The 18,352-nt window shown below is 37.9% G+C and overlaps 1 protein-coding gene across 1 annotated transcript; it reads right to left on the bottom strand.

The window, feature by feature from the left end:
* Positions 1-1,218: 1,218 nt before the first annotated feature.
* On the bottom strand, positions 1,219-5,724 carry LOC141629334 (uncharacterized). The gene is made up of 6 exons (XM_074442353.1): positions 5,425-5,724; positions 5,114-5,319; positions 3,312-4,443; positions 2,933-3,257; positions 2,186-2,822; positions 1,219-1,954 (listed from the first exon to the last, which is right to left on the bottom strand). The coding sequence occupies exons 1-6, from the start codon at positions 5,722-5,724 to the stop codon at positions 1,219-1,221; spliced, it is 3,336 nt and encodes a 1,111-aa protein (XP_074298454.1).
* Positions 5,725-18,352: the final 12,628 nt, after the last annotated feature.

Genomic DNA, 18,352 nt, shown 5'->3' with positions numbered 1-18,352 from the left:
TGCCGCCATCAGCCTCTTTAAACCATGCTTAGCAACGCAACAAAGGAAGGATAATATGAACCTATCGGTTGAAAATTACGAGCCAACATTAGACCATCACCTTGAGTGTTCACAACCAATTCGTCCAGCTTATTAACCAACTCCGAATCATTAGCTTGGTCACTAGCTTGGTTCGCATCATCCCCTCCCCCTTGAAAAGGAATTGACCTCAATTCAGCTAGGCCATCGTCATCCAAGTAAGGAGAGAGATCACCAACATTAAAAGTGGCGTGAACACCATAATCACCGGGAAGTTCAACCTTGTAAGCATTGTTGTTAACTCGACCCACAATCTTGTAAGGACCTTCCGCTCTAGGCATGAGCTTATTCTTTCGCTTGCTTGGAAATCGCTCCTTTCTCAAATGCACCCAAACCAAGTCTCCAACCTCGAACACCCTTGGCTTCTTGTTCTTGTTTGACTTGCGTTTATAGGCTGCATTCACGGCTTCAATTCTGGCCCGGACTTGCTCATGGAGCTTCAACATTGCCTTTAACTTGGACTCGGCATCTTTATGCACCAGCTCATCTTTAGGCAACGGAATTAAATCCAAAGGAAGATAAGGATTAATACCGTATACAATTTCAAACGGTGAATGACCCGTAGCATGCGTAGGCGACCTGTTATAAGCAAATTCGGCATGAGAAAGCTTGAGATCCCAATCCTTTTGTGTCTTGCTCACAAGCCCACGCAACAAAGTACCCAAAGTCCGATTTGTGACTTCGGTTTGTCCATCCTTTTGAGGATGGTGAGAGGTACTAAACAGCAACTTTGTACCCACTTTCCTCCATAACGTATTCCAAAAGTAGCTCAAGAATTTAGAATCCCGATCCGACACAATAGTCTTCGGAATGCCATGTAACCTCACAATTTCCCGATAGTACAAATCAGCCACATTAGGAGCATCATCGATTTTATGGCAAGCAACAAAATGAGCCATCTTAGAAAAACGATCAACCACCACCATGATAGAATCCTTACCACGTTGAGTGCGTGGCAAAGCAACAATGGAGTCCATAGAAACATTGTCCCAAGGTCTGACCGGAATTGGCAAGGGAGTATATTCACCCGGTTTGAATTTGTTTTTCGAAACTTGACAAGTAACACACTTACCCACGATGTTGTGAACATCTTTTTGCAATCGTGGCCATAAGAAATGCTCTTTCAAGATCTCCACGGTCTTAGCCACCCCCAAAGTGACCAGCTAGCCCTTCACCGTGAGCCTCCCTTATAAGTAGTTCCCGAATAAGATGCTTAGGAACAAAAAGTCGATTTCCTTTAAAAATAAAACCGTCTTGAATCAAATACTCTCCCTTAGCTCCTGATTTGCACTCAAGATATATTGCACCAAAGTCTCCATCTTCAACATAGTAATTTTTCAAAGTTTCAAAGCCCAAAAGACGAACATCAAGTGTGGACAGCAAGGTATAACGACGAGATAAAGCATCGGCTACAACATTACTCTTCCCATTTGTATATTTGGATGAAAAGTTAAATGATTGTAAAAATTCCACCCATTTTACGTGCCTTTGATTTAACTTCTGCGGCCCACTAATATATTTCAAGAATTTGTGGTCGGAATGCAATATAAAATGATTAGGAAGGAGATAGTGACTCCAATGATCAAGAGCCCGCACAATAGCATAAAATTCCTTATCATAAGTGCAATAATTCAATCGAGCGCCACCTAATTTCTCCGAGAAGTAGGCAATAGGACGTTTCCCTTGAATCAAAACAGCCCCTATTCCCACGCCACTAGCATCACACTCGACCTCGAAAGGTTGAGTAAAGTCGGGTAAAGCCAAGATAGGAGCGGTACACAACCGATCCTTAATCGTTTCAAAAGCTTGCTTAGCAGCCCCGCCCCAATTAAAACCTCCTTTCTTCAAACACTCCGTTATAGGGCTGGTTATGGTACTGAAATTTCGAATAAATCGATGATAAAATGAAGCAAGCCCGTGAAAAGATCGTACCTCACTAACGATTTTAGGTTCTGGCCATGATCGAATTGCTTCAATTTTTTATTGATCAACCGAGACACCATCCTTGGACACCACGTATCCCAAGAAAACCACGCTCTCCACAAGAAAAGAGCACTTCTCACGCTTCCCATAAAGTTTCTGATTTCGCAAAATTTCGAACACTTGCCTCAAATGTTCAAAATGATCATCTATGCTCCTGCTATACACCAATATATCATCAAGATAAACCACAACAAATCTGCCCAAGAAAGATTTAAGTACCTCATTCATCAATCTCATAAAGGTACTTGGAACATTGGTAAGACCGAATGGCATGACGGTCCATTCATATAACCCATGCTTCGTTTTGAAGGCCGTCTTCCATTCATCACCTTCACGCATCCGAATCTGATGGTAACCACTTCTAAGGTCGATTTTTGAGAAAATAACCGAACCATGAAGCTCGTCAAGCATATCATCGAGCCTTGGAATTGGGAAGCGGTATTTGATTGTTATACTATTCACGGCACGACTATCAACACACATTCTCCACGACTCATCTTTCTTTGGCACAAGTAGCACCGGTACAGCACAAGGACTTATACTTTCACGAACATAGCCCCTAGCCATCAATTCATCGATTTGCTTTTGAAGTTCCTTTGTTTCTTCGGGTTTACAACGATAAGCAGCTTTATTCGAGAGAGATGAGCCCGGAATAAGTTCAATTTGATGTTCAATGCCCCGAATAGGAGGCAAACCAGCCGGCAATTCATCGGGAAATACATCACTGAACTCCGTAAGGAGTTTTTCAACTCGGCCATTTCCTGCAAAACAACATTATAACTCGAATTTTCATTAGCAACCAGTAAGAAAACATGTTCACCACCATCAATAGCACGCTCCACATCCCGTTCTCCAATCAACAACGACATACCAGCCTTGGGGACCGTGTTTGTGGCAGCAACACGGCTGTTTTGAGGTGATAAAGGTTTGAGCACAGTTCGTTTTCCCTTATCCTTCAATTCATATTCATTACACCTTCCCCGATTCAACACATCCCGATCAAATTGCCAAGGTCGACCCAACAAGATATGACAAGCATCCATGGGTATAACGTCACACAAAACCTCATCAACATACGAACCCATAGTTAAGTTCACACGGGCCTGTTTCATGACTTTAACACTACTACCATTATCAAGCCAATGCAACGCATAAGGACGAGGATGTTTTGTGGTCTTAAGACCCAATTTAGACACCTTTTCAGTAGAGGCAACGTTAGTACAACTCCCTCAATCGATAATTAGACTCACCCATCTATCATTCACCTTACAATTAGTATGAAACAGTTGGTTTCGCTGCCCCGACTCAATTGGCTTAGAATCAACTTTCAAAGTTCGCAAAACCAAACTAGTATCGACATGAGGTGCCTCATAACCCTCTACTTCTTCTTCCCCTTCCTCATTATCATTAGAAATCAGAAACTCATTCATTTGTTCCTCCTCGGCCAATAACTCATCCCGACACTCTAAGGCTTCTCTTAAGGTCACAACTCGTTGATTAGGACACGCACTTTGATAATGACCGAATCCTTGACACTTAAAGCATCGAACCTTAGCCAAAATAGTCTCTTTTCCTGGGGTTTTAGAGGACTGGCCAGCGGTGTTTTTAGGGCTACCAGTCGAGGTGTTAGACACGGCCTGGTTATTTGGAGTACCGACAAATTTAGACTCGGGTTTAGACCATGATTTAGGCTTACTCGATTCCGAATTCGACCCACTCCCATACTTAGGTTTCCCTTGGGATTCAACTTTCAAACAAAGACTACACAAAGTATCAAAATCAGAATATTGGTATAACTCAACCGTGCTAGCAATGTTATAATTTAAACCACGCAAAAATCGAGCAATTTTTTGTTCCTCTATTTCCTCCAATTCACCCATAATAGCAAGATTCTGAAATTCATCTAAATACTCGCTAACACTCAATTTGCCTTGTCTAAAATCAGCGATTTTGCGATAAGTGGACAGCCTATGGGTCGATGGTCCATACCTTTTCCGTAGTTTGCGTTTTAGGGACACCCAAGAATCAATTTTCTCCTTGCCTTCTCGGACCCTCTTAGCCTTCATCGCCTCATACCACAGCGATGCTCCTTTGCTCAATTTCAGAATTGCAAACCTACATCTCTTATCATTATCCAAGTCTTTGAAATCGAATAAACGATCGATTTTCCGTTCCCACTCCAAATAGGCCTCGGGATCAGCCCCTCCAACGAATTCAGGAAGATCACTCGCCTTGAATGCATCAACAATTCGTTCTCCTCTCCTAGGTTGCCAACGCTCTTCAGTTTCACGAGCATGCTTCAAAGCTTCCCGTAATTGATGAATGAATTCTGGACTGTTCAAGTCTACCGACATAGTCAAACAAGGATCAAGAGCCGAAGCTCTGATACCACAAATGATACGAATTGAGCAGCAGAATTAAGGACGAATTGGACAGTGCTAAGGACTGTTCGTACTAGGTACGCGCAGACCTGAAACTATTTGATTAAGACAACAAGAACTACTAAAATAGCGGACTGTTTTTGGCGAACCGAACGTACTAGGTACGACCCGTTCTAGTTTTTGTGAATAAAAAGGATAGTGTTTGAACAAGCAAGACCTATTACTTGATCAAGGTGAGTGAGACCAAGACCTATTGATCACCAACTCGAGAGTTTAATCGAAATCGCGTTTCAACCAAACCAGTTTTGTTTCCAAGCAAGAAACGATTTTAACACAAGTGTTTTGTTTGTAATTTCTGGATGATTTTTATTCAAGAACTTGGAGGCATTATATAGCCCCATTGAGCCGTGTAAAGCTAGCAAGGTGAAGAGGTGATCATTCACTCTTCACTTAATTACAATCATTAAAACTACTAGTTCATTGAACTTAGACAAACACCAATTTAAGCTAACATTTTATTGTAAACATAATCTGAAAATGTAAGATAAAAATGTAAACTTGGTCCGTCCTCTCCTTGTTAAACGTGCCACCATCAGCCCCTCTAAACCATGCTTAGCAACGCAACAAAGGAAGGATAATTGGAACCTATCGGCTGAAAATTACGAGCCAACATTAGACCATCACCTTGAGTGTTCACAACCAATTCGTCCAGCTTATTAACCAACTCCGAATCATTAGCTTGGTCATTAGCTAGGTTCGCATCAGCTGGGTGCATCTTGATCTGGTTGAATCCACTTGAAGCATCCATACACGTTAGTAGCTCATGCCCTGCTGTAGCATCCACCAGTGCATCAATGTGAGGGAGTGGGAATGGATCCTTTGGGCAGGCTTTATTAAGGTCTGTGTAGTCTACAAAAACTCTCCACTTGCCATTCTTCTTTTGTACCACAACCACATTGGCTAGTCATTCAGGGTACATTACATCTCTGATCATTTCCATCTCTAGGAGTTTGTCCACCTCTTCATTAATGATAGAGTTGCGTTCAGAGGCAAACTTTCTCCTTTTCTGCTGTACAGGCTTAAATGAAGTGTTAATATTAAGTTTATGGGTAACAATATTAGCATCTATACCAGTCATATCAAAGTGGGACCAGGCAAACCATGAAGACTTATTCTTAAGAACACTTATAAGTTCTGGTCTGATATTGTCAGGGACATCAGATCCTATCAGTACGTGCCTGTCAGGATACTCAGGGTCTAAAATTACCTGATCTATTTCCATTTGGGTTTCTACCACATAAGTACTCCTAACAGGGTACGATATTTGCTAGCCGAGACACTTACCTGCCTTGGAAGGTTTTAAGGATTCAGTATAACATTGCTGGGCAGACTTTTGTTCACCTTTTATGGTTGCTATTCCCCACTCTGTTGGTATTTTGACGCATTGGTAATAGGTTGAGGGAATAGCTTTGACATTGTGTGTTGGAGTAAGTGTCCTCAACAATAGTGTGATCACATGTTTAAATCTCATGATAACAATACGTAAGGGATGATTCAATTATATAGTCAACTGATCAACATTAATGGGTAATGATTGGCTAACTAGAGTTTGACATTACTGTCGTTTGACGGTGGTGATCAGTTGATCCCTTAAGGTCACACCTATAGGACAATTCCCTTAATAGATAAGTTGATTAATTGTATATCAATACAAGTTAATCAATTCCTTAAATTTGAACAATTCATTTGTGAGTGAGAATATTTATATCTTATTGTAATTTGATTAAATAAGATTTATTTTAGTAATTAAAAGATTTCATTACTAAAATTCATTATTGTTTGTGAAACAATTAAATTAAGAATGATTGATTAATTATAATTGCAAAATCTTGTGAATTATATTTTTATGACCCATTTTAATAATTGTAATCATGTATTACTAGTTAATTTGTCACAAGTAATTTATTTCTTATAAAATGATATTTAAGGGGTTAAATATGCATTTCAAATAGATATGGGCATGGTGTGTGACACATGACCTAACAAATGACATTTGACAAAATTACAAAAATAAAATGGAGTCCATTTTATGTAGGGCACCGGTTTTATAGAGGGTTTTTGGGGTTAGTGGGTGTTTTATTTTAATTGTTAAAATGAAATACAATGATTACCTATTGCTAGCCTTACACACCTATGATTTATAGAAGAGCAAAAGCAAAAGGGTGAAGGCCATGCATTGGCCTTCTTGACCCCCCAAAACCGGCTCCCCTCTTCCATATAGAGAAAAATGCTCTCATTTTTCCATTCATGCAATTTTTATCATTCTTATTCACTTCTCCCACTTCTCTCTAAAAGTAGTTTTAGATCTTATAAAGTTGTTCAACTAAATTCTAATATTACATCACATTATTACTAGTGTAGTTATGACACCCTCCATACTCCAAGTGTGTAACATCCCTGATTTTCGGCTAAATTAAAACTAACTTTTACATAGAAAACGCGCCGAAATACATACAGAGATATTATAATTAATATACAAAGTCTCCATTACAAAATCTCTTTTATGCAAATGAAAACAAAATGGAACAAATCTTTTACAAAGTCTTTAATTAAAAACTTCACTCAAAATCAAATCCTTTTGAATAGCCAGCGGAAGCAACCTGAAAATAAGATCAGAAGACAGAAAGGAACTACCCCCATGATGAGTAGCCCAGGAGGGAGAAAACACGTTAGCCGGAAAGCTGAGTAACAGATAATACCTCAATATAAGCAGAATAGTTTTTGGTCATGGCGTGGAAACAGACACAAGTAAAAATAAAAATAAACAGAGAGAATAATAAAAACACTCCCCGATAACAAATCAGACAAACTCCTTTCTATTTCCATTATATACCACACTTTCTTATTCCAATAGTTAACGAAGTTTCATCTCATTACTCCGTCTCACTCATTACTCTATCTCTTAATATAATAATCCAATGTAACCATGTATCGTATTCTCATCGTCGACCCTAAGACAAAGACAAGGGGTGAGTGAACTGGCGTATAAAAACCGCGAAACAATACTTCCATCTCAATATCGATTTCAAACTCAATTAACTCAATAACCATAGTCACACTGGACCGTAAACATAACTCGGCTCAAAGGCCCCATAACTCATAGCTCAATACCAGTAACCAATTTCCATCTCAATTTCAATATCGATATTGTCAAATATTCCATTAAAGAAACTGCTCAACACTTAGAAAATAACTCTAAGCTACTCACCCACTAGTCAATGTCAAAGAAAACGACAACTTAAACAGAATATAAAAATCCATCAATCTCGTCCTCAACATCCTTAACCATAGCAAAACCAATTATCCATCACATAAACTAATCTTCATCGTTGGTCAAGTCCACACATTAATTAAGTCCACTTTGGCTCAACAACAACCACCCTGGCGTACATTAATAAACATTACTACCATTGTAAAACACATGGTAAACTAATCAATCCGTAAAGTATAGCTTACCCTAAAATTACATAACCAAACTCAATTATGTCTCTGTTCACCACGTAACTTGCAACCAAACACAAACCCAACAATTATCACAAATTATCCTTTATCAATTAAGTCGAACTCTCTAGCTATTTAAGAGAGTAACCGTAAACCCGTCTCACAAGATAATAAAATTAAGGCTAGAAGCATAGAATTACTAATACACATAATATTATACCACAACAATTAATCACTACTATCATCCAATAATAAATAATTGCACATACACACACAACCACGAACAATAGTAAAAGTATTAGGATCGGTAGAATCGTGTTACCTTAAATTGACTTAAAATAGCTGCTAGGACCAACAAATTAGAATCGGAGCAATAGAAAGGCAAGCATGGTGTTATATATAAAATTGGACTGTATGGACTGTATGGATACATGGTATATCCACTTACCAAGCTTTTATTGCAATTTAACTATATATAAAATGTACACTATAGATTATAAGATATGAAGTAGTAATAAGGTATTGACTATTCATATATGATAATCGCATTTATCGTTCGAGTTTCTTTAAACTCATCCATTACTTTGTTATATCCAAATGGGTTGTTGAGACAATATTGAACCCCATTAAAGTGAACTGGATTGACATAGTATGTGCCTCTAGTTACTTATAGGAGTTGAGCTCTTGAAGTGACTAGAGTGTGATGCGATTGATGGCAAGTTCAAGTGCCATGTGGTCATATGGGATGACTGGTTGATCACATAGATAGACTGTATAAGACACTTTGTCGGGCAGTGACCGCTTATAGAGTTACGAAGGGACTCGTGTGGTTGAGACACGACGTCTGGCAGGGGATCCGGATGGCGTCCGGACCCGGTACGTTTGGACGTGTCCCGGTACCTATTTGTGGTTGTTAGTATGTCTGGTCGTGTCCCGGTACCAGTGTGGTTGTCGGTATGTCTGGGCGTATCCCGGTACTATGGTGGTTGTGGGTACGTCTGGGCATGTCCCGGTACCAGAGTGGTTGTTGTTTGATAGCGTCTCATTCATATTTTAGTCATGTTTCATACTCACACACTTTGAGTTGAGTCACACTGTATTTATTTATTGAAACTGACGTTTGTCTGTCTGTGTAATTGACACCTATTTCCGGGGTGGCATATGTCGATCCATATGATATTTCCAATCATATGGGGAGCAGGTTAAGTACAGGTTTGCTTGTTGACGTGATCGGGATTCGAGCCGCGCTACGGACTTTGGAGTCGAGTACATAGTCACTAGGTAGATGACATAGTCATAGACGAGTTGTATTTCATTTATTCATTAGTTTATGTTTGTAATAACTAAACTTGTTATTTATTTAATAAAGTTTCTTAATTGTAATTCCGATTTCACTGCCTCGGGAAACCGAGATGGTAACATCTCCCAATTACCTTCGCCGGGTAAGAAGGGGGTGTTACAAGGTGGTATCAGAGCCACGATTTTGGAACCTAAACCAATGAACCAAAACGAATCTAGGAGTGTCTAATAAAATGAACCCAACTTAAGTATAATAGGAGGTCGGTTTTGGGTGAGTAGGATCCCTCATTTCAAAACTAGATCCTATTGTTTCGGTTGGTCACTACGTGGGTGGTCGTAAGTCGGGAAACGTGAAATGAAATGTTGCATGATTATGCTTGTGTTATAGCTTTGTTGAACATCTTGCGTGATATAGAGGTTATGTGGTAAATGATAACATGTGATAGTTGAAATGATGGAATTGGAAATGTTTACTTGAGTGAGATATACGTGATGTGAGTAGAGGATTGTTTCATATGAAATACGTTGCATGTATGAATATGATGGGTTTTGAAGCCGTAATTTGCATAGTTGATAGGATTCTTGCTTGATATAATTGTTCATATGGTATGTGATAACATGTAGAAGTTGGATGAATGTAATGATAAGTATGTCATATTTTGAGAATGGTTGTTGTGTGTTGGTGTGTGAGGGGCATTAGCCCCGTCCTTTAGCATTTAATACCGCATCTATATTAGGATTTTACCAGTACTATAGTTGGAGTGTGATTTGTGATAGTTTTTAGTAAAATAGTCAATTGTATATGAAAAGTATTCCTTAGTCGGAAATTGCAAACCATAGAGAGGCACCCAACCGAGTGCAAGCTAGTACTCGACCGAGTTTCAGTCACTCGACCGAGTGAATCCTATCACTCGACCGAGTGGACCATTTTCCAGAAACTTGAAATTTTCTGGAAGTAGGGCCACTCGACCGAGTGGGGACGGTACTCGACCGAGTGGACTGGCACTCGACCGAGTGGACTCAACACTCGACCGAGTGCCATTTTCTGGGTTGTGAAATTAGCAAAATTTGCATCATTACCTTATTTCTTGAATTTCTTCATCATTTCACGTAACAAAAATACCAAGATATCATTAAAAAAATTTCCTAAGCTCCATTGTTGATGTTTGTTGCTTAGACTTAAAATTTCTACTCCATTTTATTCTCTTAATTCTTGCTAATTAAACAATGTGTGTGGTTTTCTCATTGCTCTTAATTTGTTCCAATTGGATTTTGTTTAAATCTACGCTAATTCCTTCAAATTTCGTCAATTAATTGCATGCCTTGTTTAATTCATGATATTAATCACCTTTTATACCATTTATAATGTCAAGTGTAGAATTTCATATTGAATTTTGCCCGAAAATTTATGAAATTCTCGAGTCAATAATTAATTTTGTGTTTATTGCATGGTTGATTGTTTAATCAGGACTAAAGTTGGATTGTTATTGCTAATTCTTATCATATGTTTGAAATCTTGTCTTGAAAATTCTATCCCGAAAATTTTGAAACCTTAATATTCATGCGGAAGTTTTGATTTTCGCATTGAAAAATAAAACTTAGCTTAGTTGACTAATGAGGCTCAAGAACTTTGTCACGCTTAAGTTTTGATTTTTCTTTGTTGGTAACGGTATGTATAACCATGAATCAAAATTCCATCATAAAATGTTGCCCAAAATATTTTAAAATTTCATTTTAAAATGAATGGTTTTGATCTTTGCGATCAAAACGTGATCCAATTGTTTCTTGTTAGTTAGTTCTTATTGATGTTGCATTGTGTCACATTAAACTAGCAGTTTTGCTTTGTAAATTGCCTCAAGTTTTTGACATGTCAGTTAGTTATACCGACAAATTCGATTTTTGTACTCCACTTTCATTGTCTAGTTATGTCATAAAAATTTAAATGTTGTCTAATGATGTTAGGCATGGTCCCAAAATTTATTTTTTTTGTTTTAAAGTCTTCTTGAATTAATTGATTAATAATACTTCAATTTATATTAGTAATGCTACGTATTGTCTTAAGTTGGTAATTCCGCATTAAAATTTTGACCAAATTTTGATTCCTTCTTTTATCTTAAACTTAACTTAACGGTGTTTTAAGGCAATAACCTTATGAGTGTCACTGTAATAACATGGTTTAAATCGAAACTTCCGTTTTAAAAGTGGACCGATTTCTTTTTGAGATTTCATGTGTACATCGCTAAATGTTGATTTTTATATTTGAAACATGGCTTATAATTGTCTCATAGTGCCCCAACCTTGACAATGTTGATATGTGTGGAAAATTATAGTGTTGATGCTCAAATTTTGATTTTGTGCTTAATACTTGGTTTTATTGTGCCGAAAGTTTATAATTTTGTTAATAATGTTGTGTATGGTCGTAAGTCGAGAATCTCACCTTAAAATTTTGCCCAATAATATATTTTATTTATTTTATATACCATGGTGTATAATATTAAGTTTTAATTTTTGTATTTGAAATGTAGTTTCATTGTTTCGTAGTGTTGCAATGTTTGTTAATAATGTGTTGTTTTGCTTATATATGGATCAATGCTTTGTTTACCTTTTGGTTCGTATAGTTTTGATGAGTAAAGACGTGTAGATAATTGTTGATTGATAGTTTTGATGAGGGTAGTTGGACAAATGCTTAAAATTGGTGATGAGTGGTGTTGTATTTGAGGGTTATGAGTGTGAAACATGTGTTTTATTGGGATTAAGGTAAGGCTCGTTTGAGTTGGATTTGGACCGTGTAAGTAGATAGGTGCATGATTCATGTTTGGAACGTAGGGGTAGTAGGAAGTGACTTTAGCTTGCGTAGAGTGTTTTGGAATTGAGTAAGATAATTGTATGAGGTAATTGTGGATAATGAGTGATGAGTGACCCAGGTTGAGTATTTGTGAGTGTTTGAACTTATGGATAGTGAATGAAGTTTGGGTTGTATATTTATGAATATTATTGTTGAACATGACTTAGAAATTTTGGTGGAACAACGAGAAAATAATTGAGGTATCCAAGGGTGAAATAGGATGATAACTTGGGTTGTTCATAGTTGTAGGAATGTGTAAATGGAATTTCAGGATTGATGAGAATTGAAAGATGGCAAAAAGAATTTATGAAACAAGAATATAAGAGAGTGCTTGGTGGAACTTGAGGTGATCAATGAGATTGGACGGTGAGACATGTCTAGTTAAAGTCATAGTAAGAAATGAATGGTGAAAATATTAGGAAGTTATTCTACATGCGTGATATGGTAATTGATGGTTATATTATTATACCAATGTCGGTTTTTCGGGGAGCATTACTTTGTGAAAAAAAAAATGAGGTTGTTCATTGAGAGTCGGGTTTCGGGGAATGTTATTTTAGGAGATAAAGTTGTAGGTGTAGCACTACCAAATTGCTCTCCATGGTTATGAATTTAGAGTGCGATATGTGATGCAGGTGGCCCAATTGTGTGGTTAGAGTATTTTGATCACTTGTGTTATATCGTATGACCGTTTGATTTAAGTAGGTGAGTATAAGTGTGAAAATAGATGCAAGACTTTGACCCTATGAGAGGTGATTTGGATGTTGTTTGTAAAATTGCCTCCCAATCGTCAAGTAAAGCGCTTGTGGTATACATTGTGAGCTTGTTATAGTATTTTGTTGAGTTGAAATGTTATTATTGTCTTAGGTGGTATTAATGCCATGTTGCATCATGTTTTGTTTTAGTTGGGGTGTAACAATGGCCTATTAGCATTTGCGTGATGAAATACGGAAGTGTGGAACCTAGTTGAGAATGAAAAAATTCTGCCCCGAGTGACACTCGACTGAGTTAACCATGCACTCAACCGTGTGGTCTGCCTTGACCCTTGTTTTGCTGTTATTCGACCAAATATTGAGTATATACTCTAGTTTCACGGTTTATATTAATTGACTGGTGTTTCGATGAACATGTTGACCTTACATGAGTGATATTTTCTGAATTATTTACGTTTGACTATATGGTGTGGCATTTTGCAAAGTAAATGGAAATTGTTGATTCGAGTGGATTAATGACATAAATGATGTGATAATCTTGTTTGATATGTGTTAATCGACGTGATTTTTTTTTTGCCGTGTAAAAGTAAAGTAAAAGCCGTTTGCATGATTGTGATTGTGGTCTTCCGTTTGAGCGGAAGTGATAATGAAGATGAGAACGGATATGGAAACACATGTGTGATCATGTGGTGGATTTGACACGGTACATGTTGTGGGAAATATCGGTATATTTCATCAAGAAAAATTCGGATTATAACGAATTATGATATATGAAATTACTAGTCATAAACGAATTGCATAAACAAAAGAATAGAGATTTAGAATTAACCTTTGGTCCTAGCAATTTGGCCTAAGAACAATATCGAAATCGATATTCTCCTAATTGTTGCACCCAAAATGCTTTGAGAAAATGCCCTTGTTCTTGCTAGAAAGAGATCCCTAAAATTGATAATTATTTTTAGGGTTTTTGTTTTGTGATGAGAGAATTAAGTCAAAAGTTGAGTGAGAAAAATGATCTCCCTTCTCATCTATTATAACCGAAAAAGGAGAGAAAAAGGGGAGATATTTTTCTTCCTTTTTTTTCTTGTTTGACCGAGTGAACACCAAAACAAATAAGGATATAATCTTCTTATCTTTGGTTGTCGTCTTATTGTATATAATGTGTATTATTATCAATTGTCATATATGTTGTCCCGTATTAACAAGACCTAACACAACAGTTTGCAGTCAATTCATTAATACCGGTCCGTCATCAATTATTATGACAATATCGTATAATATATACATTAACTATAAATATAACATATTTATAATTTGCTAATTAAATATAACTGGTTACGTTTAATTAAGAATTAACATCTTAATTCGTTTAAGCTAACATTATATTCATTAATTAATATAACAGTTTATATTCAATTTACGAATTAACAGTTAATTCGTCTCAGCTAATATTATTTAATTATATTAAATAATCGTCTCATCATCACATTTACTAACCTTTTAGTCAAATACATGGACTAACCTTTTAGTCATATAAGGCATCAATGTGATCATATTTTCATACAATCACATCTCTCAAACACATCCTTTAGGTGTGACTTTTAGGGACCAGTTGATCACCGCCATCATTATGATAATAACGTCAAACTTCTAGCAAGCCAACCGTTATTAAGTAAACGTTAATCAACTGTTAAAATACTAAGTATACCCTTGTGAACCTATAAGAGATATATACGTTATCACACTAACTGTGGAGGACACAAGCTCCAACAAAGTACCACTTGTCCTCACAAGTGTGTGTGCGATAACCGATTCTCATATCCTAAAATTTCTCCCACTCAATGTAAAACAATTTGCAAAACCAGTATCTACAAAGGTCGTATTTTACAAGTGATCAATATCAAGAGTGGTTTTCCCGACTAGAGAATAACTTAACTGATAAACGAATGATCATTCGAGCATGGCCATGCATTTCAGTTACAACTCCTCGAGTGGCCCTGAGAAATAACTAAACCTGATAAAGGTTGGATATTTTCTTCAACTCGAATCCTGCAGATATAAGCACAGTATGAAATGACCCAGAAAAAATCTGATTAGCCTCCTGTTACGGTCGACCATGAGAAAGAAACCAAAGTCACCCAAAAACCGCCTTAATCTCAAGAGATAGTCGATAGTCAGAAGAATCGACTCTTGGAACACAATGGACGTCCAATCCACGACCTGGCACCGAATGTTTCTAAATATTTAGGACTCCGTTACGTTGTCACAATTGTCCTACGAGGTATCGTTATAACTCGCATCTGTGATCGATCAGCCAACCGTTTGACTTATGGCTCGTTGAACCCACCATCAATCAATTCACAAAATAATGGCCAGAGTTATCAGCTCATGTAAGCGATTACGGACCAAAACAAATATAATGTAATTCAGTTCACTTTGTAGCGTTCAATGTTGTCGTACAATCCACATGAAAAACAAAATATAAAATAATACGATGAAGTTATAAATGGCATATGAAAAAGAAAATGCATCGAATTCATAAGCAACTAGTACAACTCAGGAACACGTTTAATTCCGATGGAAATAACGTGCCCTTCATGCTTATCATATTTCAACGGTTTAGTGAGAGGATCCGCGATGTTATCATCCGAAGCTATCTTGTCAATCACTATCTCCTCTTGCTCCACGTAATCACGAATCAGGTGAGCTTTCCGATGTACATGTCTAGACTTGTTGCTAGACTTAGGCTCCTTGGCCTGGAAGATGGCACCTCTATTGTCACAATAGATGGTGATTGGGTCATTCGAACTAGGAACTATGGTTAGTCCTTGTAAGAATCGACGCATCCATATAGTTTCCTTTGCTGCTTCTGAAGCGGCATAGTTCTTGGATTCAGTAGTAGAATCTGCTACAACTTCCTGTTTAGAACTTTTCCAAGCTGACCGCAGCACTATTAAGAGTAAAAACGAATCCAGACTGAGATTTTGAATCATCTCGATCCGTTTGGAAGCTAGCATCTGCGTAACCGATTGCACATAGCTTAGTATCTCCTCCATAAGTCAATACCCAATCCTTAGTCCTCCGTAGGTACTTAAGGATGTTTTAAACAGCTATCCAGTGTGTTTCACCTAGATTGCCTTGGTACCGACTCGTCATACTCAATGCATATGCCACGTCTGGACGTGTGCATATCATGGCATACATAATTGATCCAATGGCTGATGCATAAGGAACACGACTCATGCGTTCAACCCCTTCAGGTGTCTTGGGTGACTGAGACTTGCTCAAATGCATCCCAGACGTCATTGGAAGGTTCCCCTTCTTGGAGTTGGTCATGCTGAACCTTTCAAGAATCTTATCTAAATAAGACTCCTGACTCAATGATAACATCCGTTGTGATCTATCTCGATAGATACGGATTCCCAATATGCGTTGTGCCTCACCCAGATCTTTCATCTGGAAATGGTTCTTCAACCATCCTTTTACCGAAGATAAGAGAGGAATGTCATTCCCAATCAAGAGTATGTCATCGACATACAATATCAAGAAAACAATCTTGCTCCCACTCGAATTGATATATAAGCATGGTTCCTCGACCGATCGAGTGAAACCATACTCTTTTATCACCTGTTCAAAACGATGATTCCAACTCCGAGAAGCTTGCTTAAGTCCATAAATGGAACACTTAAGCTTGCACACTTTCTTAGAATTTTCAGGATCTATGAAACCTTCGGGTTGTACCATGTACAACTCCTCCTCCAAATAACCGTTTAAGAAGGCGGTTTTCACATCCATTTGCCAAATTTCATAGTCATGAAAAGCGGCAATCGCTAAGATTATCCGAATGGAATGCAGCATAACTACGGGTGCAAAAATTTCATCATAATGCAATCCGTGCACTTGAGTGAAACCTTTTGCCACTAGTCGTGCCTTATAGGTATCTGGTTGCTCGTCTACAGAATGCTTTATTTTGTAAAGCCATTTGCACTGCAGAGGTCGTACCTTGTTAGGTAAATCAACAAGATCCCATACGCCATTCTCATACATGGAGTCCATCTCGGATTGCATGGCTTCAAGCAATAGCTTGGAGTCGGAACAGGTCATGGCACCTTTATAGGTAGCAGGTTCATTACTCTCTAGGAGTAAAACGTCATTTTCCTCGACCATACCAATGTATCTGTCTGGAGGATTAGAGACTCTACCCGACCTCCTAGGTTCCTGGGGAATGTTAACCGTATCATTAGTTGAAGGAACATCTTCCTCCAACCGTTCCTTGGTTGTTGGTTCTTGAATCTCCGATAGCTTGAAGGTTCTGTTACTTGACTTGTTCTCGAGAAATTCTTTCTCTAAGAACTTAGCACTAGCCGCAACAAAAACTCGATGTTCGGTAGGCGAATAGAAGTAATGACCAAACATTCCTTTTGGATAACAAATAAAGTATGTCTTGACCGATCGCGGGCCGAGCTTATCCTCGTGTCTCCACTTGACATAAGCCTCGCAGCCCCAAACCCGAATAAAGGACAAGTTAGGGACCGTTCCCTTCCACATTTCATATGGAGTCTTGTCGACTTGACTTTAAACGGACTTCGGTTAAGTATAAGAGCAGCTGACAAAAGAGCAAAAATCCATAATGAATCAGGTACTACCGTGTGACTCATCATGGATCGAACCATATCAAGTAGTGTTCGATTTCTCCATTCGGACACACCATTTAATTGAGGTGTTCCAGGTGGAGTTAACTGTAAAACTATTCCACAGTCTTTAAGGTGTTGATCAAACTCATTTGAAAGATATTCGCCACCCCGATCTGAACGGAGTGCTTTAACCTTTCTTCCTAGTTGATTCTCAACCTTATTCTGGTATTCCTTGAATTTTTCAAAGGACTCACTTTTATGCTTCATTAAGTAGACATATCCGTATCTACTCAAATCATCCGTGAAAGTGATAAAATATCTATAGCCGTCTCTCGCGGTGATTGACATAGGTCCACATACATCAGTATGTATGAGTCCTAATAGGTCATTAGCGCGCATTCCAACACCTTTGAAGGAAATTCGGGTCATTTTGCCGATAAGACATGATTCACACGTGCCAAATGAAGAAAAATCAAATGTGGGAATAGTCCCATTCTCGATGAGTTTCTTTACACGTTTTTCATTTATGTGTCCCATTCGACAATTCCATAGATAAGTTTGATCTTTGTCACCAACCTTTAATTTCTTATTATTCACATGTAATATATCTGTGGTTTGATCTAAGATATAAATTCCATTCATGGAAACTGCTTTGCCATAAACCATTTCATTAAAAGAGAAAATAAAGCTATTGTCCTTTATTGAAAATGAAAAACCGTCTTTATCAAGTACGGAAACAGAAATAATGTTCTTAGATAAACTGGGTACATAGTAACAGTTATATAAATATAACTCAAAACCACTCGGGAGATGGATTACATATGTTCCCTTTGAGACTGCAGCAACTCTTGCTCCATTCCCGACTCGCAGGTCCACATCACCCTTTGCGAGAGGTGTGATGTTTTTTAGGCCCTACAAATG

The sequence above is a fragment of the Silene latifolia genome, chromosome Y (genome assembly GCF_048544455.1).
Source record: "Silene latifolia isolate original U9 population chromosome Y, ASM4854445v1, whole genome shotgun sequence".
Lineage (NCBI taxonomy): Eukaryota > Viridiplantae > Streptophyta > Magnoliopsida > Caryophyllales > Caryophyllaceae > Silene > Silene latifolia.
Note: the sequence above shows the minus strand (reverse complement) of the source record. Positions and strands in the feature narration are given on the sequence as shown.

Excerpts from the sequence above, each read along its gene's own strand:
- LOC141629334 (XM_074442353.1), bottom strand. The coding sequence starts at position 5,724 with ATGGAAATAGATCAGGTAATTTTAGACCCTGAGTATCCTGACAGGCAC. Across the intron at positions 5,320-5,424 it reads AGATGGAAATGATCAGAGAT|GATCCATTCCCACTCCCTCA; the intron begins GTAATGTACCCT and ends GCCTGCCCAAAG. Across the intron at positions 4,444-5,113 it reads ACTCAAGGTGATGGTCTAAT|AGCTTCGGCTCTTGATCCTT; the intron begins GTTGGCTCGTAA and ends TTGTGGTATCAG.